Source organism: Saccostrea echinata, unplaced genomic scaffold (genome assembly GCF_033153115.1).
Source record: "Saccostrea echinata isolate AGI-Se365-2 ecotype Australia unplaced genomic scaffold, CSIRO_AGI_Sech_v1 ptg000003l, whole genome shotgun sequence".
Taxonomy (NCBI): domain Eukaryota; kingdom Metazoa; phylum Mollusca; class Bivalvia; order Ostreida; family Ostreidae; genus Saccostrea; species Saccostrea echinata.
The window spans coordinates 2,847,585-2,873,950 of record NW_026889752.1 but is presented as its reverse complement, the minus strand read 5'-3'; the positions used below and the strand labels follow the sequence as shown (position 1 = coordinate 2,873,950).

The 26,366-nt window shown below is 32.4% G+C and overlaps 1 protein-coding gene and 1 long non-coding RNA gene across 4 annotated transcripts; both read right to left on the bottom strand.

Moving 5' to 3' along the window:
- Window positions 1–543: 543 nt before the first annotated feature.
- LOC133178749 (CD209 antigen-like protein 2) lies at window positions 544–21,109 on the bottom strand. Of its 3 annotated transcripts, XM_061313458.1 has the most exons (8): window positions 20,765–21,109; window positions 19,343–19,527; window positions 3,646–3,720; window positions 2,680–2,789; window positions 2,452–2,545; window positions 1,930–2,170; window positions 1,644–1,681; window positions 544–1,078 (listed from the first exon to the last, which is right to left on the bottom strand). In XM_061313458.1, exons 1-7 carry the CDS (start codon window positions 20,932–20,934, stop codon window positions 1,651–1,653), a joined length of 906 nt encoding a protein of 301 aa, XP_061169442.1. In that variant the 5' UTR covers window positions 20,935–21,109; the 3' UTR covers window positions 544–1,078; window positions 1,644–1,650. The 3 variants fall into 3 exon arrangements, with proteins under 3 accessions (XP_061169442.1, XP_061169441.1, XP_061169440.1); XM_061313457.1 differs by lacking the exon at window positions 544–1,078 and having other exon boundaries at window positions 1,538–1,681; XM_061313456.1 differs by lacking the exons at window positions 544–1,078; window positions 1,644–1,681; window positions 1,930–2,170; ... (1 more) ...; window positions 2,680–2,789; window positions 3,646–3,720 and adding exons at window positions 16,984–17,603; window positions 17,807–17,932.
- Window positions 21,110–23,312: 2,203 nt separating this feature from the next.
- On the bottom strand, window positions 23,313–25,685 carry LOC133178748 (uncharacterized). Its single transcript, XR_009720017.1, has 3 exons — window positions 25,433–25,685; window positions 24,061–24,128; window positions 23,313–23,397 (listed from the first exon to the last, which is right to left on the bottom strand). It is a non-coding gene; the product is annotated as an uncharacterized LOC133178748 (long non-coding RNA).
- Between the last annotated feature and the right edge of the window lie 681 nt (window positions 25,686–26,366).

The window sequence follows — 26,366 nt, the reverse complement described above, 5'->3', positions numbered from 1 at the left end:
ACAATTTATTCGGAACACAAGCGTCCTAATTATCTAGAAGTATATCTATGACGTGAAAATATAAACAGTTCTCAGAGTACAAAAGTTTTATTCCGACAGACAAAACTAGATGTAATTACTCAGTTTCTTTACAATTCCATAAACTGCAAACCTAACACCTGGAGTATCAGATTATTTACAATCTTTGACTTAAAACATTTATTGGGCGACCTATTAATTAATTTAAGATTTTTGAAGTTTCATGAGTAAAAGCGACTTTTCTTGATTTGAAAAACATTTCTTACCTAGGAAAGTGGAAAATAAAATCATTTTGCAATACTTAATAGGTCATTGATAGCAAATTCCTATTTTAGGTGCGATCCATTATTAACGCCACGAACTTCTTATCTGATTACAAATGCGTATTGCTTTACTAGTGTACAAATAAACTCGGTATATAAATTTCTTTCAGGCAATACTGATTTACGTCAAAATTACGTCAAGTTGTACCAAACTTAATTTTATTCTCGTCATAAGCAAAAAACAATATTTTAAAGTGCCTGACATACAAAAAAGTCTTTTATTTCAAAGAACAAGTATACACCAACCTGCAAATAAAAATTCACAATGAAATATCAGTGTATGGTATTTTGAATTTTTTTTTCCACTTTTCTTCATTTTCAAACACCCTGAAATTCCTTGAATTATATCACTTGCTATCGATGGTGTTGAAAAGTTCAGAAAACATCCCATTTTAAGAATCATCAAATTGTAGGACAGAGTATGATATAGAGATGTCAGACATGTAATTCTTGCACACAGTCTCAACACTTATACATTTGAATGCATGTTAAAGGTTTTACGCTTTCGTTGATTTTTATTCTTCTTAGCTCCATAGCCACGTAAATGAAGTATTCCTACCAAAAAGAAATTCCGGGTATTTGCTTGTAATACTCTGTTTGTAGTTTTATTACATAAAATAGATATTTGAAAAAAAAAAAAAAAAACTCATCACCGGAGCTAAGAGTTTATATTTAAGCTCATTTGGAATATTCTTGTAGGTAGAGAAGATCTTCCTTCTTTTCATTGATTTCACTGGCTAAAATTAAGAGAATTGTACTGAAAACGTAAAATAAGATTATGCTCTCCTATATATCTCGACAACCTCATGATTCGAAATTCAGAAAGGTAAAATTTGCAATCTTGCTTAAAAAAAATTGTACTTAAACCTAAAAAGGGAACCGACTATAAGAATTGATAATATGAAAGTGAGCTTCTCAAGTCTGAGTCCTGAGGATAAAGCTTTTTTCATTTATTAAAGGAATAACTGTCTTATTTTTTGGATTCATGATGTGATCAATCGAGTGGCTTGCGTGATAATTTGCATAAAAGCCGAAGGCGTTTATGCATAAAATTAACCGCGCCTATCGATGAACCAGTAGATTTATGTAGAAATAAAGTTTTTTTTTTTTACAATTTGTAATTTTATCTCGGACAAAGACATTGGAAATGTAAATATTTGATTTTATAAACAAATTGCAACAATGAATCCAAATAGTACGATAAACATCATTTATTCACAACAGGTTATTCTTTAAAGTTTATATTTACATGAAGGGGCAAAAGAAATACAACAGAAATTTTAAATTCAGTTGAGCATTTACATTGACTTTATCCTACGACGCTTGGTCCACCAATGGATCTGCAGAAATAAAAATAAATAGCATCAATAACATTAAAAATGTAGTTAATTATTTTTAAAAACTGAAAGAACAATATATCAAATTATTGGTTTTATATTTAGTATCTTTAAGACATTAATAAACAAAATTCCGTTTCCAATCTTTTTCTTAACGACAACAATTTAGCTATCATTTATGATATGAACTTATTACATATATATCATTAAATAAAATATTCATTATAGGCCCAATTTGCTAAATCACCTACTCTGATTCACAAATAAAATTATACAGCATGTGACAGTCTGCATCATTCCAATGAAAATGAACATGTGATCCAAGATGCGCGCAATTTTCCCTTATCCCTCCATTTGGTTCATGACTGGTTGCATACCAATCAGTATAAGCAAATGGCTGTTTCGTCGAGAGCCAGAACCAATTGCCTTCTACAAGCATATCAGTTCCTCCAATCCAAAAGCTCCCATTTCCAAACGCACCACCTGGTTGAACTATAAATGACAAATCATGTAGGAAATTATACACATTTTTAGGTTGACAGAACGTAAAAGCTTGAATATTATAGTAAAAAAAAATCGTCGTTATTCTCCTATTATATTGATACTTGAAAGTGTCGACAAGTTTGCTATGCTATAGAATTAGGGGTTAAATCGGGAATATAGTTTGTCATGCGCTCAAAAAGTAGCTCTACAGTTTCTTATGGAATTATTTCTTTCATTTTAAATGTATCGGTGAAGGAAAAAATGCTCTGAAAACTCAATAAAAATCCTACTCTGCAGCTGATGTATAGCGTAATTCTTTAGAAAATTATCTTCTTGTGCAGTTTCAATCTCTACCAGAAAACCACCAAGTTCGGTACACATTGACTAAAAAGAAAAATCATTTTTTTTTCCTGTGAAATTGTCAAACATAGAAAATGAAAGGGTAACATTTATCAACATGTATGGCAACAACCATTTGCACATTTTGATCTAAATGGAATGGAATTGTAATTGTATACCGTGGCTTCACTCCAGTTTTCTTGAAGATGTGTGACAAAGAGGTAACAGGAGTCTGCATGATTCACCCATGGCTTGTTGCATGTTCCCCCAAGAGCAGTCACAACAAGATCTGTAAGGAAGTCAAAAATCTGCTACTATTGAAAACAATACTTTTCGTAAGGATTTAATTTCCGTTGCTTTCTTGGTATGGAAAGACCAACGAATACTTGTCTCCGACAAAATCTTTAAACTTAACTACTAGTCAATTCAATTACTAGAGTTTTTTTTTTTTCTTCAACCATGAAATTATATTTCCTCAAACACGTAAATCTGACTCCCACAAAAATAAGTGAATGTAAAGTATTCTAAGCTAGAAAGAGAGACAAATGAAAGATAATAATAGAAATATAATACAGCCCGAAAATAAGGTTTACAAATGGACATTTTAGAAAGAAAAATGAAATTCAAGACCAGTAATAAAGGCAAGTAATAATTTACAAATAGTCCAATCAGTTAGGAAAATAAATACTAACATAAAGGTTGTAAAGCTTGGAAAAAACATCAAAAAATAGATAATCATGACATTTAATTACTGCGAAACGAATTCATGCATAATATACGCAAATACACTCTTGAAACAGATAAAATATAACAAGAGTCATACGAAAAACGAATGAAAGTTTGCCATGTGAAAAGAAGTTCTTTGGATGGTACATGTTCATGCAAAATTTATCCAGAAATTATTGATAAATCATTTACGCATATATTGAACTGATGTGAACTACCGTGGAGTAGCCACATTGGATATTTCCATGATAACAGGGCTTTGTGCACAGCCTTGTATGTAAATCTAGAACAGTTCATTTTGAACCTGTATCATTTAAGATAAGGAATAATTATTGATATAAATATAATATCATCAGATCGGTTAATGTTCAATATATTCTTAAAAATATAAACGCATTTCAAATGAAAGTTTTACTTACAGAATAACGCCAACGTGCGAAACATGGTTATCTTTATCACACTTCTACTCAACGACCTTCCTTGACTCGATTGTTCTGAAAGATATGCCTTGGTCAGAAATAATCATGCTATTTAATTTTATCACATTGACTGCATTCTATTGTTTCGGTAAAAAAATAGGGTTAAGTTTAGGGTAAGGATTAGGGTCAGGTTGTTTCAATGCTTTTTTTAAAGGGAAAAGATGTATAAATTATTATCATTATTCTTATTGCTTATTAAAGACTGGGTACTGTACATGTGCATGTCCCTCTTCTGATAACTTAATTATTCCCTTTCAACAATGTTGTTGGTTATTTTCATAGTGAGAGAAGGTGTGTTATGGAAATGATAATAAATCTTTAATGATCCGCCACATCAGTTATACACTAGTACTCCGTGTTCATAAATAATGCTAAAAATATGACCTGATACGCCAAAACTACGTCTACAATTACATTAAGATACAGTCATGTACGTAGAGAAATGAACGAAAGAATTCATTTTCTTAACATGTTTAAGTGTAAATATTAAGGCACTGATGTTAATTGTATAAACTTGCCGAAATAAGGGAAATGTATTTTCAACTAACATGATACAATCGGAAAAAATTAATGTTTCTGACTTCAAATGCATATTCTATTTAATTCCTAATAACATGTGATACTTTTTTTGGCTGTTTAAAATTTTAAAACATGTTTGTAATACTTTTGCCGAGGTGTCTGATAAAGGGTTGTCGTGGATCACACCCTGGCGACAAAATCCAATCATCACATGCCATGTCCCTTGAATTTCACCGGATGATTCCACTTGCAAAATAATTCATAACAAAAAAATAACTGCGAATATTATAAAGAGGATATTCAATGTTATATATTGCAATTGGAAATGGGACTTCTTTCAAAAGTGGGATATGAGATTATTTGTAAATATCAGTTGAAATGTTCCACAAATTTCTGTTTTGTATCTCTTCGTACCAAATATGTAAAAAAAAATTTTAACCTTTGATATGTTGATTTCTGATATATAATAGAAAATACTTGCTAAAAATGATCAAGGAGATTATTAAATCAAGTTCGATTCGGTCCAAATGTATCATTACATTATGCATTATAGCACTTAAATTATCAAATCTAAGAAATCAATAAATACAATAAATTAGAATGAGTAAATAATATAAATACATTTATGTACATGTAGTGTTTCTTTTCTTAATTTGTTTAATACAAAACATACAGAACATTTCTGAATAAAGGATACAAATACATCTTTTTTAATGCATTGAAAGATCATTCCTACATGATAAAAGAACTCGCCTGTAGTGTTATTAGTGAAAACTCATTCGAAAAAACAAATTGGGTACTTTGAAACTCGTTTGATTTTTTATGGAGGGACCATAGATTCTATTTCAGTAGCTTTGATGAAATTCAAAAAGAGACGTAAACATTTTGCCATTGATACATATAAAAGTATCTTATGATATTATTAGATAAAAAAAAATAAATGTAAATTCGATATAAACCTGTATTCATCTTGTTAACAGTAGAAAATTGATTTTCTAAAAGACAAATTATCAATCCGGACGTCATAAAAGTACAATGTTTCTATCGTAAAAGAATTCCTGCAATTGATGAACATTTTATTATTCTTTTTAATTAGGTTAAGAGGACTTTGAGATGATGTAGGAGTTTAGGAGACAGTCACTTTATCTACTGTCTCTGAAGAAAGACAATGCAAAACGTGACTACAACAACTAAAGAAAAGAAGAGTGAATATGTCTATAAGTATAAGGATCAATTGAGCATTTTCAGCTCCAAACTGGAAAACTGCTTAAGAGCCATTCTCTGTAATGACTTGAACTTTTATATAGGAGCTGTGGCAGGCATAGTCTCAGAATTTCTCCAAACTCTCTATGATAAAAGTCTTTTATACCGTAAACTCAAACCAGGCAAAAATTGGTTGCTATGTGTCATGGTTACCATAGCAACATGCCATAAAATTTGAAAAATTGCATTTTTCAGCATATTCAGAGTCCCACAATTAACGTTTGCAGCAAAGCAAACAAGTGGCAATGACTGTTTCTGAAAATTGAAGGCCTCATGTCTTAAATGCATGATAAACATGTTTGGTAAATCAACTATTATATACGTTACTATGGAAACAAAGTATTCAAAAGTAATAATTTTGTTCATTTAATTTTAAAAAGTCATACAGCTAAAGAATAAAAAACAATTATAGGTTGAAATGCAAGCAAATAATAGACAAACGATCCTTGTAACATATACATGTACCAAGGATGAAATGTGATATTCCTTATAGGATGGCAATGGTTGCCATTGTTTTAATACCACGAAGGGATTTTAAATTTATTCTCTTAGTGTTTTAATCTTATCCTATCTTTTTAAAAAGCATATTTCTATATAACTGATGATCAATTTTTAAAGGCGTTGGTGTGCCCGTAATTTTCACATTTCAAAACATTCAAATTCAATTCTTTAAATAGAGCGTTGCTATGAAAAATAGCCGAAAAAAATATCCATAAAAATCTGAAAAATATTCTATTTCCTTGGATACGTACCCTTGTATGTAGATTCCCAAAACTTTTATGATTGATATTTATGAACAACTAACCTGACTTTCAATTTTGACTACCACCCAATCTCTAACTGGATGCAAGAGGCTGGCACATATGGTTCAATATTAATAAAAAATTAACAAAATCGAACATTTTCACTTTTTGGTAACCATAGCAACAGTGTTGTATTTTTTAACAAACTTTATCAATGTATGATATTCAACTTTAGTTCTACCAGATAGTTACTATTTAAGGGGAGTCAAATAAAAATGTTTCTTGATTAAAAGTTAAGTAAATTCCTAAGGCAGTAAAAAATATCACTTTAAACAAATGGTACGTTGTTTCCATGGTTACACTGCAAAGTAACAATAAAATTCCAATTTTTCTTATGTTGTGGGTGTTGCAAGTCCTAAGGATGTATATGTGCCAGTCATGAATTTGATTGTTTTTCCTCAGGATAGTAGTATAAACCCAATCTTAGCAACATATTTTGCATGGTTACAATGTGCTACCATGGCAACCATGAAAGTTATTTTCAGAATGATATTGCCAATACCTAATTACTTAAGGTCAAATATATTTATTGTTTTTCTTAGATTGTTGATTGAGTTTGATCATGTAACACCTATCAATAGTGAATATTGAACGTTTTTCAGCATTTTTCAGCATCTAAAATGTATTCCAAATGTACCCATGATTACCACTTACATAAAGACAAATTCTCAATAGTTTCTTTATAGCAATAGTGGCAACTAGGTGTCATGTTTTTGTGAGAATGGCTTGTTTGATTTTCTTAGTCTTTATTAAGGCTTAATAAAGATTCAAAGTAGCTGAAAATCTCAAATTTTTAAAAACTTTTCTGGCTGTTACCATGGCAAGCTAGACACATAGCAACAAAATTATATTTGATATGTTTCTGGTGTCAAGTTGTAATAATGGGCAAAGTTTCATCGAAATCGGTGACCATGCGTGGCAAAGAAGTTTAAGTGGTTACAGAATCGCTATTAATAGCAACTTACTATGAATTTTCTCTGAAAGAATGTATCTTTACATTTTTATTATTACAATTTGTTTTTCTCATTTTAATTATATTTTTTGCGGAGAGAAAGGAATTGTTGTCATACAAAATATTAAGAAAATCATAGATATGTGTTACCATTTTTATTGACTCCCATAGAGTGAATTTGGGCGTGTTCAATTTCCCATATCATATATATAGCTGTTAAAACTGTCCTCTCTAAGTTCCTTATTTTTCTGATGTCTTCGAATCCCTTACATGCATAGGTTGTTCAATCATAATACGCAAACCAAAACAATTTTGAAGTATCACATTGAGGGAATTTCCTGTACTGATAAGCGGCATTGAAAATCCTGGCTTCGAAAGGTTTGTATCCTTGGTTTCTCATTACTACAAGCATGTATTTTATTGTCAGACTCTCTTCCAAATCGCCAAATATAACGCCGAGCTAAATTATTACTTCTTTTATTTCCCAATTTTTGCATTCTTGGATTTGTTTTCAGACCAATTTCAAATATGTTTATAGATTTCTTTTCTTTGATTACCCTAGCACTGTAATACTGAATAGTTTAGATCTAAGCAGTTTATGTACATTCTACGTTTCACAAATAAGGTTGTTAAAATTACTGCCTTCTGGATTGCGAAACAAGTTTGAAACTGATAAAAAGGATTAAAATTGAGACATGAATTGAGTACAATGCTCCAGTATTTTTTTTTCTTCTGATAAATAACATTTTTATCCATGAATATTGATACCAGTCAGACTTACCAGAAGCGCTCACTGTACGTATAAAATTTCAAGGTTTTATCAAAGTGTGGAAGGGATTATGTGTAATTAAAGCTCTTTGGAGGAGGGGGAGGGGTTGAATGAAATATTTTAATAAAGCAGTAGACAGCTTCTAATTTTATTTTTACAATCTTAATGATATAAATTAAAGTCATATTTCAAAAAAATGTAATTAAATATAGTATTACAAATATTCCCCTCCAAACGAAAAAATTAATTAAAATATTGAAATTATTTGTAAATATTTCTGTGTCCACGTAGGAAATTCCATGTTTTCTCTATTAACCAAGAAACAAAGCATCCATTGAAAGTTCTTTGTACTAATCGAACGTCACAGAGAGTTTATTTTAAATGCACAAAATTGTATGAAACGTAACATTATTAAATTAATAAAGGGTTGAATAAGTAAGTATAAAAGTATAAAATAAATAAATAAAATAATCAGTCAGTCAGTCAGAACATCAGGCAATCCATCGATGAATAACAAATTGACAGAAAAAAATTTTAAAAAATGAAAACGGTGTGAAATAATAAACAGTAAAAGCACTCTTCAGTCATTTTCTTAAAACAACATGATGTTGTATACGTATATATATTTCAAAAATGAACTCGGTTGCCGTTTTCATAGGCTTAGACACGATGGAGATTTAAGTTACCTTCTTCTCTCTTTTAAGCAATTAATAAAACCAAATTTGTTCTTCTTGAAGTAATTTTGATTCGGTCTTGAGAAAACGATAGCTTGTTGATAGAAAGAGAGAAAAAAGATCATCCGAAGACCATCTCCCGTTTGGCCAACCCTGAGGTTGAGATAATAGACCTGCTTTGCTTTGAGACTAAGCATGTAAATTCGATACAAAATTTTTAAAGTTTGAAGGAGTTCAACTAATATTCATTTACAATCATAAAAAGGAAATCTTAAAACGTTTTCACTTAACAGGTGGAATGTAAAATCTAGAGACACATTTCATATAGGTCGTGCATAAGAAAATCGTAGTGTTCTTCACTATTTTACATGACAGCGTAAAGACATTTTCCATCTCTGATTTCAGCAATGCGTACATCAAAGACATATGTCATCCTTGTTAAAATGTTAACCCTTCTCTCGCTCTGTAACACAGGCAATGTTACAGAAAAAACTAACAGACCTGAAATATTTTCCTCTGAAATATCAGACATTCGTCCTATAAACACGGTGTCTTCCATCCTGAATCAAACTTCACAAGATGGGGATGATAGATTCCTAGTTTCTCTTCCAAGAAGAAAGATGCTATCAAATGACTCTCAAAATTTCAACAGATTTCTGTCAAAACGACACCATCATCAAGAAGCTGATTTCAAGTTACACGTCAATCAATCAGGCAAGGAAACAGGGAAATTCTCCTTGTCAACTAACCTGAAATTCAATGATTTACTATCTCAAGAAGATGCATTCCAGTACACAGACTTCTGGCTTGAAATGGTGTGTTCATTTAACTTTGGTATCTGGCAGAGTGGATACTCCATAGGAGAGTTTGAGGGGATAGAAGATGGTAACGCAACTCAAGATATACCATTCACAGCTGCGATAGGTGATGCAAACTTCACACGTGACATTGTTCAAGGAATCGGAAGATTCATAGATACAGAGAATACTTTCATAGATATTCTATGTAGAACTTCACTGTCTATTGGCGTCATCAGCAATTTATTAACTGTAACGATTTTTATATTTAACAAGAGGCCCAAGGGCCACATCGCTCACCTGAGCACTGTGGCTAGGAAAAAAGGAAAAATCAGTTTAGTATTGAAAAGCTTAAATGATAAGTGGTCTCAACCTACTCCTAAAAAGGGAGGGGGGGGGGTCATGATTTGAACAAACTTGAATCTACACTATCTGAGGATGCTTCCACATAAATATGACAAACCGTGGCTTTGCTGTTCTTGAGATTTTTAAAGATTTTTCCTATATATTCCTATGTAAAACTTTGATCGTCCAATGTGGCCCCACCCTATCTCCGGGGGTCATGATTTGAACAAACTTGAATCTACACCACCTGAGGATGCTTTCACATAAATATGACCAATCATAGCTTTGCTGTTCTTGAGAAGAAGATTTTTGAAGCTTTTTCCTATATATTCCTATGTAAAACTTTGATTGTCCATTGTGGCCCCATCCTACCCCCGGGGGTCATGATTTGTACAAACTTGAATCTACACCACCTGAGGATGCTTCCACATAAATATGACCAATCATAGCTTCGCTGTTCTTGAGAAGAAGATTTTTGAAGATTTTTCCTATATATTCCTATGTAAAACTTTGATCGTCCAATGTGGCCCCACCCTACCCCCGGGGGTCATGATTTGTACAAACTTGAATCTACACCACCTGAGGATGCTTCCACATAAATATGACCAATCATAGCTTCGCTGTTCTTGAGAAGAAGATTTTTGAAGATTTTTCCTATATATTCCTATGTAAAACTTTGATCGTCCATTGTGGCCCCACCCTATCCCCGGGGGTCATGATTTGAACAAACTTGAATCTACACTACCTGACAATAGTTCCACATGAGTTTCATCTTTCCTGGCCCACTGGTTCTTGAGAAGAAGATTTTTCAATAATGCCATTAATTTTTTGCTATTTCGTAATTATCTCCCCTTGGAGGAGGGCGTGGCCCTTCATTTGAACAAACTTGAAACCCCTTCACCCAAGGATACTTTATGCCAAGTTTGATTGAAATTGGCCCAGTAGTTCTGGAGAAGAAGATGAAAATGTGAAAAGTTTACGACAACAACGACGCCGCCGACGCCGCCGCCGACGACAGACAACGGACAAATTTTGATCAGAAAAGCTCACTTGAGCCTTCGGCTCAGGTGAGCTAAAAAGTCACTACGGAAACCATTCTATTATGCTATATTATTATTATGTCTAACTGACGTCTTATTCACAGTTTACTATTTTTTAGTCTTTACAATTTTGTCCATTGAAAGTCTATGTCATTTTTTCAAGTATCTAAAATTGTGTGATATGTTCGAATCGTAGCAGGCACACAACGTTGTTTAAACGTTGAATATTAGTTGAAAATGGGTTTAGACGTTGATAAATCTAGATTCAATATTGATTCAACGTTGACTTTTCAACGTTGAAGATGTAACGTTGATTCAACACTGAATTCAAATTGAGTTGAATTGCCAGCATTGATTCAACGTCGGATCTTCGTCGAGCGGGAATTCTATTTTTCTCTGATAAATAATTCGGACTATAATAATGTCGGACTATAACATTGTCGGACCATAACGAGGTCGGACTTGACAAAGTCGCACTACTGTATATCATTAATAACTATTACAACTAACAAGAATGGTAAATATATGAATTTTACAAATTCAGTGATTAATGTGAATTCAGTACGAATTTGCCAAAGTACGAATTAAGAGCATGCGCAATAGGACATCCGGAAAATATTCAAAAAGACAGGATAACAGTTACTGGTAAGTTTTGATTAATTTTAAGATTTTATATATACAGCTGTTTTAAGATTTTAAAAATATAACTCGATTTGTTATCTGTCTTAATTGCTCGTGATTATGGATGTTTTCGAATTCCAACTGACGCCAATTTCAGTTCAATATTTTTTTAAAGAATGCATGAAGACCACATTGAAGACTATTCCATTGTAAAGTTTAGTTAATTGATCTTCATAGTTTGAAAGTATTACATCTTGTGTATGTTAAGTGTTAGGATATTTAGCATAAACGGATCAAAGATTCTGTAAAAAAAAAGGGGGGGGCCACTTGAACATGTTGAAAGGGGAAGGGTAATAACGGGTGGGTTCGCCCCGATTACATGTTCGCTCTGAGTGGTTTCGCGGCGAGTGGTTTCGCCCCGATTATATCTGTTACCTGTACATGTACTTCCACGTGTGTATTTTGGCAGCTAGCTATGACAAATCTTCAATGTTTATGTTTGTGTTTTTTGCGTATGTGCTATGGAAAAGGTTTTTACAATCTCCCTTGCAGAGTTGTCGTTCGTTTCTCTCTCAGACACCTCTGCGATGGGCTCAAGTCAAGATTTTTGACATAACGTAAAAAACATGACATTTAAAAGATTATTTCAAATTTAACTAATAGTTATAGATATACGAGGGTTGTTCGGAAAGTTCGTGGACTATGCCAATCTTCGTTACACTATCTTCAAGAAATTGAAAATGAGCACATTTTCATATGTAAAAATATTTATTTTGTTTAACTGTGAAGTTTCATTCCATGTGATTTAATAGACTTCGTGTTATTTAATTCTAAAATCAACACGTGTTGTAACCACGGAGCAAACTCAACAACACTGTAACGTCAAAAACATACCGACATGAGGTTCTCAAAAATACTATCCCTATACATTTCACACAGTATTGCCCAATACTACTGCACTCATTAAAAACGTTTTTCTATCACTTGAAATCTATTTTGTTAACAATTGTTCCAGTAGCATCATTTTGTTTGTCAATATTATATTTTTTTCACTTCATAAGTGTGCTTTCACAAATTCAGCATCTATGAAGCGCCGAACTCTTAGCATGACGTTACTAACTTTTCAATGTTTTTTAATAAGATTTTTACAGATAATCTGTTTTCTTACAGATTACCATCATCTAAGCAGAGTAGTATATCATTCAAATATCGCTTTTACCATGTACACACAGATGCATGGCTTGCTTTTGACATATTTCCTACTTCCTCTGGCATTTTCAGTTTTTTTCTGGAGTTTTGCAGAGTACAACAAAATTGTATGGTTAACTGCTGCTCCGTAACGTTCTACTACGTCTTCTTTTTTTGCCTTTTTGAATGAGGACTACCTATCTTCTGAAACTGATTTCTTTTCAACGAAGCAAAATATTAAGTTATAATTTGGAATCAGAAACGATGAAACAATCTTAATTTGAAAGTGTAGATTTTTTTCCGTTTTTGTTGTCATTTTACAGAAGATATTACTTCAGACATTATTTAGTGTCTTGATTGTAAATTACAAAATTTTGACCTGCTCCGTGATCCGATTTTGGCATTTTTAAAGTCTAAATAAGTTTGAAATAAACCACGATATTTTAAAAAATTTTAATATACATCATTTGAATTTACTGTTGAAATATTTCTTCCAAATCTGGATATAATATGACGTTAAGTAAAAAAGTTATGACGATAGTCCACGAACTTTCCGAACAACCCTCGTACTTAGTAAATATCTACCTTAAAAGAGGAACATTAGTGCAGGCATTTAATTATAATGAATTTAAACAAACGCACTATTTCTCGTGCTTATCACTGTGATATACGCGAGCCAACGACAGAGGTGAATGTATGAGCCGATGGTAGAGAGTGAGGTTTTTATTGTATAGATAGCAAAGCTATCTACACGGCACACCTATTTGATTACGTTTTAATGAAGTAAATCTACATATATCAAACTTTGAAAAAAAGATGGAGATTGTTGGAATAAAATTGAAACGCTTAAACGAAACATACATTTTACATATTTTAATACAGATGAATTATGTTTTTTTTTTCCCGTGTTCGTGATTTTTTAAAGAAAAGTTCTTATCTTATATCTGTCGTGAAAATCAGACTGGCAACTCATAACTGAATTTAATTAAAGTGCTCAATAATTATATTAATCTAAACACTCATTAATCAAACGACTTTTACTTAAATAAACACCAAGCACACTGTAAGTTTCAAGAAAACCAATGGGGGTGAATCCACTCAGGGCGAACAGGGAAATGGCGCGAAACCACTCAGAGCGAACAGGTAATCGGGGTGAAATCACCAGCATTCAGGGGAAGTCTACCATTTCCATCGAAGGCTTTTGGGCAGTTTTCATGGCACACCGAGTCCCGTTTACATCCCATTCTCACATTTGTAACATCTTAAGGAACCCTGAATTTTATTTTCAGATTCTTATGGATCTGTATTTGTATAGCTTTACTTGGGGGGAAGGGGGGGGGGGTGCAGTCAGGAATTCCCCGTCTGTTTTCCAGTATATCCCTTTCCCCCTTTTTTATTTGATGAGTAAATCATTATTTTATAAGTAATTTCCTCTTTTAATGATTTTTTTTTATGTCTTGGATTTGAGTTTTACTTGTAAATAATTGTTTTATGAGATATTGAACTGCTGCCCAAGTTTGGGTTGAGAAATTCAAGTGTAAATCTTTTGCTTTGATGGAACACATACTTTTAACAATTTTTTTTCTTTACTTTCCTATTACACTTTCAATATACTTCATTTTATTTTGTGTTTTGTGAACAGCAGGCATGGCTTATATAGAGATGGAAGAAATATCATGCAGAAATAGATTTAATCTCACGGCCAAACAATGATATAGATGTACCTTGTTAATGAAGTACATTCCAGCACCTCACGGCTTCCAGCAAATTAAGCAACTGATGAATGTTAGCACATGGAAATCAAATGGTATACAGTGCATTAACCATTCTCATTACACTTTAAAAATTTGCATTTTAAAGTTTTATTGATAAATATCATTTGCAATGCCAAGAAATTAACTAATATTTGCATATATGTATTTATTTAATAATTCGTTTTTAATAATTAAATTTGTCCTTGGATTGATTATTCATTATTTGGAAAAAGCGCAAGATATTAATTGTTTATTAAAGTCTTCGTCAATTTTCACTGAAAGATAATTTTGGAATAAAAAGATTATGAGATTGAACACAATTTTAACATATTTCATTGTACGAATATTTGTTATATTAAATTGTACATTGTAGGGGTAATCAACTAAAACGCTGCACCAAGCTGTCCACTCAGAAGACCAACATAATCCAGGAGAGAACACTAATTAGGAGATCAACAGCACCCCAGGAGTCCAAGATCACCCACAAAGACCAACACCACTCTCAGGACTCCAACACCAGGACTCTAACACCAAGATTTAATGCCAACAGTGAAGAGACATAATTTGTCGTAATGCGCATCTGATGCATCAAAATGGTTACCGTATAAGATTTACATCTTATCTTGGAATGTTTTCGTGTATTGGACTATTTCTTGACCACGCGTGAAGATAGAAAACATTTGTAAAATGTTTGGGTTTTGTACTGATTACATGTAATTTATAAAATGTATTTTTGTGAAATTTATTGCAACTGATCTATTGATAGGAAGTTAATTAAATTCTTAGTTAATAAAAAAATAAAATTTTAAATGTTATCCCCCCCCCCCCCCCCGAAAAAAACAACAACGTTGAATTAACTTTTATTCAATGTCTAATCAACATTGATTTTCAACATTGAATCAACGTTAAGATTTCAACGTTGAACTCAATTTTCAAAATCTTACATAAACTAAACGTTGAATCAACATATATAATCAACGTTGATTCAAAGTTTTTTTTCAATGTTGTGTGCCTGCTGGGATATGGAGTGAAATTATTATCAAAATTGTGCGTGCTATTCCTGGGGTTTATTCGGTATGCAATGTTTGTTTATCCCATCAGAAGCCGAGTGTACATTACAACAAACTTTATAATCGTCTTTGCCGTTTTCTCTATCCTACTGAGCACAGCCTACGGGTATACTATTGTATATTTTTTATGGTCCATAAACAAGTCTCTCAAGGTTATCCTATATATTTGTGATGACGTATTTCTGCTAGTAATTTTTCTTATTCTGCACTGTGTTTTATTTTACAAAAGATTACGTACTGCACAATCATCAAAAGCCGCCGGAAATTTAAAATAAATGACAATAATTGTAATAATTATTTTGACGTTGAATGGCCTGAACTCCATTTTAAATATCACATCCACTTTGCATCTTTACATTTCTCAAAATAGCATCTTAAGAGTCACCGAAGAAGTACCTGCTCTGATAGAAAATAGCTTCATTCTTTCAGTCAGTACTTTTATGAAAATTATCATTCATTCTGTGAATCCATTTCTTTACTTTTTCACCTCTCCACCAATGAAAAGATTAATAACAGTTTGTTTTAAATGCGCGAAAAGGGACAACCCTTGCTTGGGGTCGAGTTAAGTTTACCTGATACCTCACGTTACTATTTAAAAAAATTAACTGTGTACTCTTGTTATGATTATATCCATATGAATTCTATTATTCCTTGTTCTAAATATAACAAGTAAGAAAAATCTTTGCATGATTGTTCCATGCAAATGAGCTAACAAAATACAAAAAAGGTAGGTTTTTTAGTTTTAAAAGTGTTTAAAACTCATTTTTAATGCATACTAATGATTAGGACCATAAACATGATGTATATAACAAATAAACGTTGTTCTGAACTACTCCAAGAAATTTTTTTAAAAAAATAGCTTCTAAGCGTGGGCATATCACACCAAATTTTATACAAACATGGTAAATTAAAATAAAAAAAAAAAAACAATAATCAAGGTTGAGTTTGCCTTTTAAAAAAATTAATTGCTGTCGATGTAAATATTAGACATTTCTGTCGTAAACTCGATAACTGAATAGTAAATTATTATTATTATTGAAATTTTTATACACAGAGAGAGAGAGAGAGAGAGAGAGAGAGAGAGAGAGAGAGAGAGAGAGAGAGAGAGAGAGAAATTTCTGGCCTGTAGGATAAACTTAGTTCATTATTCTTTATTTATGTAATTCAATAAATGGAAAATATAACTTAAAGTTGTTACTTCTTATTTGTTTGTTTGTTTATTGTTTAACGTTCCTCTCGATTTTTTTTTTCACTCTTATGGAGACGCCACCACATGCCGGTGGAGAGCTGCAAATTTTGTCCTATACTCGGCACTTAGGGCTATTGAGCAGTGAGGGATCTTTTTCGTGCCAGCACTTACTGCGACACGGGACCTCGGTTTATACGGTCTCATCCGAAGGACCGGTCTCCACGTACCACAGTGGGATTCGATCCCGCGACGTAAGGATCATCTCCTTATTCCGCGACTCTAGAGCAGACGCTCTAACCACTGCGCCACGCAGGCGACATGTTATTTATTAAGACAAATTGTAACAAACAAGAATATAAGAAAGTATATTCATTTTTGTAATATAATCCTGAAATGCTCTTCAACTAATTGAGCATTTTTATCAATGTTCAAGATTGTAAATCCATTATCTGTGAAAAATTGTTTTCTATCTTCTATTCCCCAGCTTGTCCCATGTCCAGCTGCAGGTTTTTCTGACAAGCTGTTTGGTAAACAGAAAAACATACTGTAGGGCAGTTGGTTCATCGCCATCTTTTGGCCAATATTTTTTGATATGTCTGACGAAATGTTGGGGTCAAAGGTTATGATATATCCATTTGGTTTAAGCAGGCGTTTTACTTGTGTCAAAACTGTTACAGGATCTGGTAAATCATGCAATACATCCATCAAGATAATTATGTCAAAATTTTCTTGCCAGTCTTTTTCAATGTCTTTGCTAAAAATAGCGAATTGAAGATGTTTCAATGACTTGCAACAGTTTTTAATTGCGTCTACATCGATATCGGTACCAAAGATAGGAAACTGAGGATAGTAGGTTGCCAGCTCTTCAGCAAGTTTTCCGTAACCGCAGCCAAAGTCAAGAATTGTTGGTACGGCTGTAAATAAATACATGCAGGTATGTTAATACCTTCTTTTGTTTTTTATACCTATCATCTAAGATTCATGAATTCAGACTATAGTAAAAAAACTTGTTACCTGTTAGATCGATATTTGTTTATTACGCAATGCCCTTTGGATAATATTTTAATGATATTATTTTAAATCCCAAGATATAGGCAGAGTATGATATTTTAATTACTTTCTCTTTCCCTCAGATAATTTGATATTACTGGCGCTATATTCCTTTTAATCCAGGACTGATCAATATTGCTTAATTTCCTGTATTTTGCAAGCCATTCCAGTTCCTCCACTGGATATGTGTAACCTGAAGTGAATTTGAAATTAAATATAAATGAGAGAAAGCTACAAATTTTTTTTCAAATTTCATCATTTGAACAGGGTCTTAAAATACTTTTATGATTTGACTTTAAAAAAAGTAATCAAATATTAGGGTATCCAATAGTGTTATAAACTCTTTGATGACATAATTCACATTGATGGAAGAATTTACTTTGTTATTAAACATATAGTTAGAGTGATTTTGTTTTTTTAAGGATGTTTAGTATTACAAACAAAAACAAAAAAAAACTAACAAACAAACAAACAGAACAAAAATTTAAAAAAAAAAATCTTTGCTATTCTTTCATGTTATTTTGAATATCTCTCCAAAATTAACACATACTGCATTTGGACCCAACGGCTTATGACGCGTCACATGTTTATATCATTTTTATCATCAGTCGCCGAACTCATACTTTTTGAAACCCACTTTTGTATCATTAGGCAATAGTGTCGGTTATCATAAATGACAATATACATGTATTTTTTCAGTATTATTTGTGATTGATTGATTGTCATAATGTTTTAAGCCCAGTCGGCAATATTTCAGCCATTTTTCGGCGGAATTTTTTTTAGTTGCATCAGCAGTGTTATATATGGACCTTGACGTATAGTACATTATATATCATTACATTGTTAGCTTGGGGATTAATGTTTCGTGGATCATCCTTATCTACGAATTCTTAGGCCGTCACGGTAGCTCAGTCGGTAGAGCGCGCGCTCCCTGATCGGAAGGTCGTGTGTTCGAATCACGGCCAAGGCTGACCTACGTCGATAAAAAATAGCAACCGTTCCTTCACCAAGCGCTCGGCTCTTTCAAGTGAAAGTTGCGGGTTCTTCGGTTGAGACTTTAAAAATCTTTAAAAACGGGACCCCGTGACACGGTAGGCGTTGGCACGATAAGGAACCCTCTCTGCTTAATGACCCTGAGTGCAGAGTAAAAGTTTTAAATTTGAAGCCCTTCATCGGTATATGGTGACGTCTCTATATGAGTGAAAAATTTTTCGATCGGGGCGTAAAACAACGTACAATCAATCAGTCAATCAAACTACGAATGTTTGTACATTACAAAGAATACCTTGGTCAATATATCCGTTCTTGAAATCGAGCCTCAAAAATCTCTACTATTAAGGAACATTAACCACGGTGAAGTAAAATGATTGCACAATATATCATTGATTAGTTGAAAATGTTTCATTAATGTGTCATATACATTTTATCATTTGGGCATCTTATTTACATGTAATTAGGTTTTTTAGTTAATTAACTGTGTCATTTAAGTGTAATTCCTCTTTTAATTAAATAAAAAATGCATGTTCTCATTAATATATTAATAATATTATACTTTTAAAAGAGATAGTAATTATCAAAATTTCTAAATACATTACATACTAACCAGTATTAGTGTTTTTATTCTTCATCACATTTTCGAGGTTTGTGAAACAGCTTGCAAAAATTGGTAAGACAGCAGACGTATGTACAGCTTTCTGAACTCTTTTCGAACACGGTATTTTGTATCTGCCATCTTCATAATGTACGATGCGTTTTGAAGACATACATATAAGCCATTCCTCTACGTATCTAGATGTGAAAGACGTGTATAAATAATACCTTTCAGAAATGTGTATGTTTGGGAAGCTATAAAAATATTTAAGAAATTTATGCAAACTTAACTTTCAATTCAAACCTCATAATTATGCAGTTGGAAAAAAAATGGAATGCTCTTCAGTAGACATATCAGGCAATTGATTGCAATTGTGGCTTTGCTGTGTGCTTATATGAGGTGACACATTGTACACATTGTGCATTGTCGCCGGTCAAATTTACCACAGGATGAGTTTAACGGATGAGAAACAATAAAGTTTGTGTAATTTAAGGTGTTTATGGACTGGATATGACACACTTCATTTCAGTAGCTAAACTAGCCTTCACTTTTTGTGCTGAGTTAGTAAACTTTTGTAAACAACTGATCAAAATAAAGTATGATATATAATTGTACTGTAATGAGGAAAGATGTATTATTTTTGGTTTTAAATATGATCTTTTTAAAGTATCCCTTTAGTAGTTCAATATTATTTTAATTTATTTATTTGCACAATTTTCTTCATTTTCTTTATTTTATAACATTATGTTTTAGTCGATAATAATAGTTTTCACTTAAGTCACTATTGTTCTATTAAAGCAATTAACCTATTTGTAGAAAAAAATGTTTTTATAACATCTTTATATGTATTTTTTTTATATGAATTAATGAAAAAAAATCTTCAAAGCTTTAAATAAATAAAAAAAAAACAACTAAGAAACAAAGTAAAATAGTAATGAAGAATAATTTGGCAAATGATCTTCCCAACTCAGGTTAAGATTAAAATATTTTTTTGTGCTAAAAATATGATTTTCTATAATCATTTTTAATGTTATATTAATTACTTTTTCACAGATAAAAACCCTATTTTGCTACCTCCTTTAAAAAAAAAAATATCAGTAGCTATCTACGTAATGTTTATCTGGAAAAATTAGACCTTTTATCTGAGATTGATATGAGCTATAACTATATTTTTTTTCTGTTTTATCATTTTATTTTTTTTTTACTTTAAACTCCGTGTTGCAGTATTTTATTAAAAAAGAATTCATTAGGTATTATATATTTGGAAACATTAAAATTTTACCCGAGATTAAAATGAGCTACAATTATGTCTCTCTATTATACTAGTACATTGTATTTTGTAGCTATTTTTTTTTTTCATTTACTTCCGCTTTGCTATATCAATAGAAAAGAAATCATAATGTCCCAAATATATCAAACCGTTAGATCTGTTACCTGAGATTTAGTTGTGCCTCTTCACTGATTTCTGCTGCTGTACAGGGAGTATTTAGGCGTTGCATCGCGTCAATAATACCGACCCTGTATCCCAGAGCCAACACCATAGCCTGAAGACCATTATTAACTGTATCTTCGATAATGTCCTCATGGCATAGTTCATCTGCCATCGTTATTAGCAAAGAAAAAAAAGTTTATAATCGGTATATTTCACAGTTTTACGCACGATTTATCCTTCGGATACTTTGGTGTTTTCTGATTAATTTAGGCTGCTCACTACGGACGTTTTAAATGAAACTTCAATCCGTTTGTTTTCTCCTTATCATACGTTTGTTTTCAGTTGTATAGAGGGTGACATCCGCGATTGAGGTTTGGCGGCCTGAGGTTCAGGAAGTAAATCAATGCGTACTAGGAACGTAATTAGGGAGGAACGTGTCTAGAAAAAAGGAGTGAAAGGTAGCTGATTGACCAATCATATTTTCATAACAGGATCTGTAGCATCATGGTCAAAGACTGAATTATAAACCATAACGCTACAGATCTGCAACTACCACAAATACTGAAATGAAATTTAAGGTAAGGTTTGCGACCCCCTCCAAATTTTATTTTTTTGAAATTATACATATGTCGTACATCAATTTGTTTGGGAAGAATAGCTTCATCATTTAACACCATTTTAAAAGATATTGCCCGTCCCGTTTTTTGAGTAAAAGACGCCAAATTTGAGGGAATTGACGCTTTACATGTTTAATTATTTTCAATGAAAAAAATTGATTAATTTTATATATTATCATATTAAAATAATTAAAATGGCATGAATTATTTTATTTTATGCTTAATTTATCTTATTTTTTTATTTCTGTTACTGAAAATGTAAAAATTTGGGTTAAAAAAGAGGTTTTTTCAACTTTCCATAATAAAGTGAAACCGTTGCCATGGCAACAGACAAGTAAAAATCACCATTATCTATATCTACCGATTCCACAAAAATCCAAGAAATTGTTCAATGGATAATTTTCATTACAATGGACTAAAAAAATATACATGTCCCCAACACTGTTTCCATGGAAACAGAGGCTATATAATGGGTTTTGTACATGAAAATCAGACCTTTTTGCATTTTAAAGTAAACATTGATACAATTTTCAGAAAGTGTACTCATCAAACTAAATTTTATATGAAATTGTTTTTTGGGGCAGAAAATTGACCACAATAACACTCCTTCTATGCTACTAAATAGTAAATAATCAGTTCATGTGGAAAGACTCGTGGTATACATGTCCTACATAACACACCTTTACAATATTATTGATGAAAAAGTCAATGGAATTATGTTTCAACACCTTTTGGAAATACCTGTATCTATAAACATGCTTGAGGTGTATACATGTACATGTAATTGTTCATCATGGTTTCTTAGCATGCTGCTGTTGGAAAACAAGTTTAAGTAAAACTTTTTGACCTTATGTTGATTTAATCATTCCAAAAGATTTCAACTACATGTATTAATTTCTAGGCATCCATAGCTAATGTCTTTATTCATCTACGACTGGTGAGGCTTTACATGCTATCACTTGAGTGAAATGTTGCAGGCATTTAATCCAGGTAGCTGCTATCTTAACAACAGTAACAAATATCTACATATCAATCATTTTAATAGTCTGTTCGTTTGTTTGCTTACCCTCCCTTCAAGATTATTTCACTCATATTGAGACGCCATCACTTGCCAGTGAAGGGCTGCAAATTTAGACCTGTACTCGACACTTATGGCCTTCTGAGCAGTGAGGGATCTTTTCCGTGCCAGCAAATACTTGATATGGGACTTCGGTTTATATGGTTTCACCTGAAGGACTGGTCTCCAAGTCCCACAGTGGGATTTGAACCCACAATGCAAGGATCAACTCCTTCCCCTGTGATTCTAGAGCAAAGCTCTAACCACTGCACCATGAGGGCGACTTTGATCAGTCCCAGATTCTGGATAAATGCAGCTGTATGTAAGAAGACAATAACACTGGATTTCAAGTTACAAATTCATATTTTAATGAGTTTACAGTGCAAGTACTTCCGATTTCAGTCAAATTGTAAAATTCTGCGAAGTTATTACACTGTCATGAATATTGGACAAGAACAGGAAAAATATAACAATGCCATAATGTCACAGATACATATTCTGTCCATTATCTATGGATATTTTGCTACAACAATTTACATGAAATTTTACAAACACTTTTTGAATGCTACATAGAAACTTGTTAAGCAGACATGCCACCTCCAATTAATACATCTGATGCATAAATTTATTTTACTGAATGCAAGTTCAAAGATGGAGAAGCAATGTACTATAATCATCTCAGACTCTTATTTTTTCTAAATATAGAGAAAACAGCTTATAGATAGAATGTTGTTGTGGAATCATTGTTTCCATGGATAACATTTATTGGGTAACCAGTCTCCTCCAAACCCTGGGCCACTGGTATTGGCATATCTGGTTCCACACCTTTGCTCGATCTTTCAACTTTCTTGAACATTCATGAGCTGGAATGCAATGGTCATTACTATAATAGATGGCACTGATCTTCTAAGCAAGAACTGAAGTACTTTTTCTGATTTATTTCCAATTAATGATCCATAATCTGAAATTGTGTGTTCATTTTCATATAATGAAAGGAATGAAAAAAAATGAAATGAATGAATTTCCAACATACTCACTTTATAACTAATAATGGTACAACTATTATCAAAAATAAATGTATACATTAATTTATATAGATTGAATTAGATGAATGCAATTATATAAGCTTGATGAGTGAATTTTCTAAAACACAAGCTAAGCAATGCTAAGATTAAATAGTCATGCATAATCTGGATCTCTTTTTATTTAAAAAATGAGATACCAATAAAAATAGAACTTCATTCACAGAAAGTATTTCCAGGCCCTTATTAAAACCATTCAATCTAAATTAAAACTATCCACATGGTCTTAGGAACTGGGGGGGGGGGGGGGAGGCATACCCCCCTAATTTTCCTGATATATAGAACACTATACACTATAGAAAACATTGCTAAGTATATGCTTGTGCCACCTAAATAATAATGTCTGATGACCTTTCATTTTTGCTTGCCAAGGAATTTTAATATTATTGGTAGTGCCCCCCCCAACTGAAAATGGGTTTCGTTATGCCCCCCCCCCCCCCCAAGCTGAAATTGCTTCTTACGGGCCTGATCCAGACTATACTAATGTACGTATCACTTGGTGAGGAAAAAATAAATACAAACTGTACTTTAGAAATGCTCACCTGTATTATGTCATAATTCCAACCTGTGCCAGCTGTCTCTATAAGACCCCATCAAAGGTTACTTCAAACTTTAAAAAAAATAATGAAAATAATAAAATAAAAAGAAATAAATAAAATACTTATATTTACATGTACCAACTGACCATGTATCTATTTTGAGAGAACCAAAATTTACCATGTCAGAGTAGGACAATCAACTGAGCTTAGTAATCAGTAAATCATAATCAATACTGGAACAAATATAGCCAGTGCATATAAGTAAAAATAGGAAAAGTATTGAAAATGTCTTGATACTGAGTCCCAGACTTTATAGCTTTATATTTACATTCCACATGTATTTTGCTTTAAAGTGTAAGGGAAGCTATGGCATTCAAGGGGGGTCAAAAGGTTAAAGTATGCGTTTTACTTTTACGTCACAAACGTTGAGCGCCATGGAAATGCAACGTCATAAGCGAAAATCAAAATTCACGCTCACATTGAACAGAAGGCTGTTGCAACGGCTCTTCCATTCATTGTAGCTTACCCGAAGGATAATACAGGGTTTTTGAAATATAAATCACATTTGCAATGAAGGCAAGGAGTTAAAAAATGTAAATATAAGCATTGAATCATTATTTTTTGAAAGATATGGTGTGTTATGATAGTCTCATAACTGCAACGGTGTGTGCCAACATATTATCATAATGCGCTAATGCGCGTTACTCAATTAGTTTGCACACACCGTTGCAGTTATGATACTATATCTTTCAAAAAATAATGATTCAATGCTTAAAAATCCCCCTCTTTTGAACCTACTTTTAAATCCTCTTTGAGATTATTAAATTAAAGTTTATGATAAAATTCACATTAAAATCTATCTAGGGAGAAAATCCATGTGCAACATATAAACTAGTATGTTTTGACTAAGAGTTAGAACATTTATTTGTTTACTGCATTCAAGATTGATACTTTTTAAATGGATTTGGGCTTCAGATCTTTTTCAGTGAGAACTAATTTGCATTGAAAAATAATGTGTCAATCAATAATTCAAACAATTTCATAAAAAATAACTGATGAAAATGCTTTCCTGATTGTATTAAAGAGAGAGATGGAGAGAAAGAAAGAGAGAGAGATAGATTTTAAAAATTTGGATGAAAACTGCATTGCGGGATTAAAGTCACATGCACCTTTTCTGATATTCGCTGAACATGTCACAATATAAACAGATAAAAGCAGGGTTTACAGTCAGAGAAAACTCAGATTAACATGTACCCTGATCTGTTCATTCATTCCTGTTTATGTCCCTTTAGGTCATTGACAAAGTTCTGTAATCCGTATTTGTAATACGCGATTATGAACTACAAATACCTAAAATTAACAGTTAAATAATTACCTGTCTGATGCAACTATATCAAGCTGTCAAATACTCCATGACTTCTCTTCCCTGTTCGGAGTGCATACTGCATACACCACTCAGAGTGTAACAGGATCCTGGATGTTTCTTTCTTTCGTTCGTGTTGTCATTTTAACATGATTAAGTGACGCGGTGAAGTGCATGATTTACAATACATCTGATTCTTTGCTCCTGCTGACTTGAATAACCGTGCAACTTGCGCAGTTCCGTATTGAAAATAAACTAGTGCTCTTTTATTGCATCATCAATCGTGCATCACGCTAAGCATTTGTCCGCTAAATTCTTCTGAGATTCCTTTACTTTAAATTGTTAGGCTTATACGATTTTCTACTGGAAATGTCCTTTGTTTCTGTTCATCATTTCTTGTCATGGTGTTTCACAGCCGAAATTCATTAGCGATTGAATGCTTATTATCGCTGGTTTAAATTTCGCCGGTTTCAAACGCTTAAGTGATTCATAAGAGTTATCTCCCTGTAATCGCAAACTTTACCTTAAATACATGTGCTAAGAAGTTTAATTTTGAACCAAAAGTCTAGGTCCTGTTTATAAATTTTGAATTTTTGAAGAAGAAATCTAGTAATATTGCAACAACTCGTTTATAAAGATCGGAACAATTCTAATGCAGGAAATGAAGATCTTAAGTTACCACAATCTTAATTATAACACTAGTATTTACAGAATTAAATGATCTTGTACTTGTTAAAATTGTTAGTAAACTCAAATATCTGTGTTGCCCCAAAGTATACTTTAAATTAAAAAAAGGTTTTCCATCTGAAATTGTCTACAGATTTAGCAAAATATTACCGACTTACGAGCGGGTGAATGACTAATTCGACTTATAAGCAGACCCACTTATAGACGGTTCACTGAAATGGATTGTTGTACACTAACATTTGCAGTAGAGACAGACAAA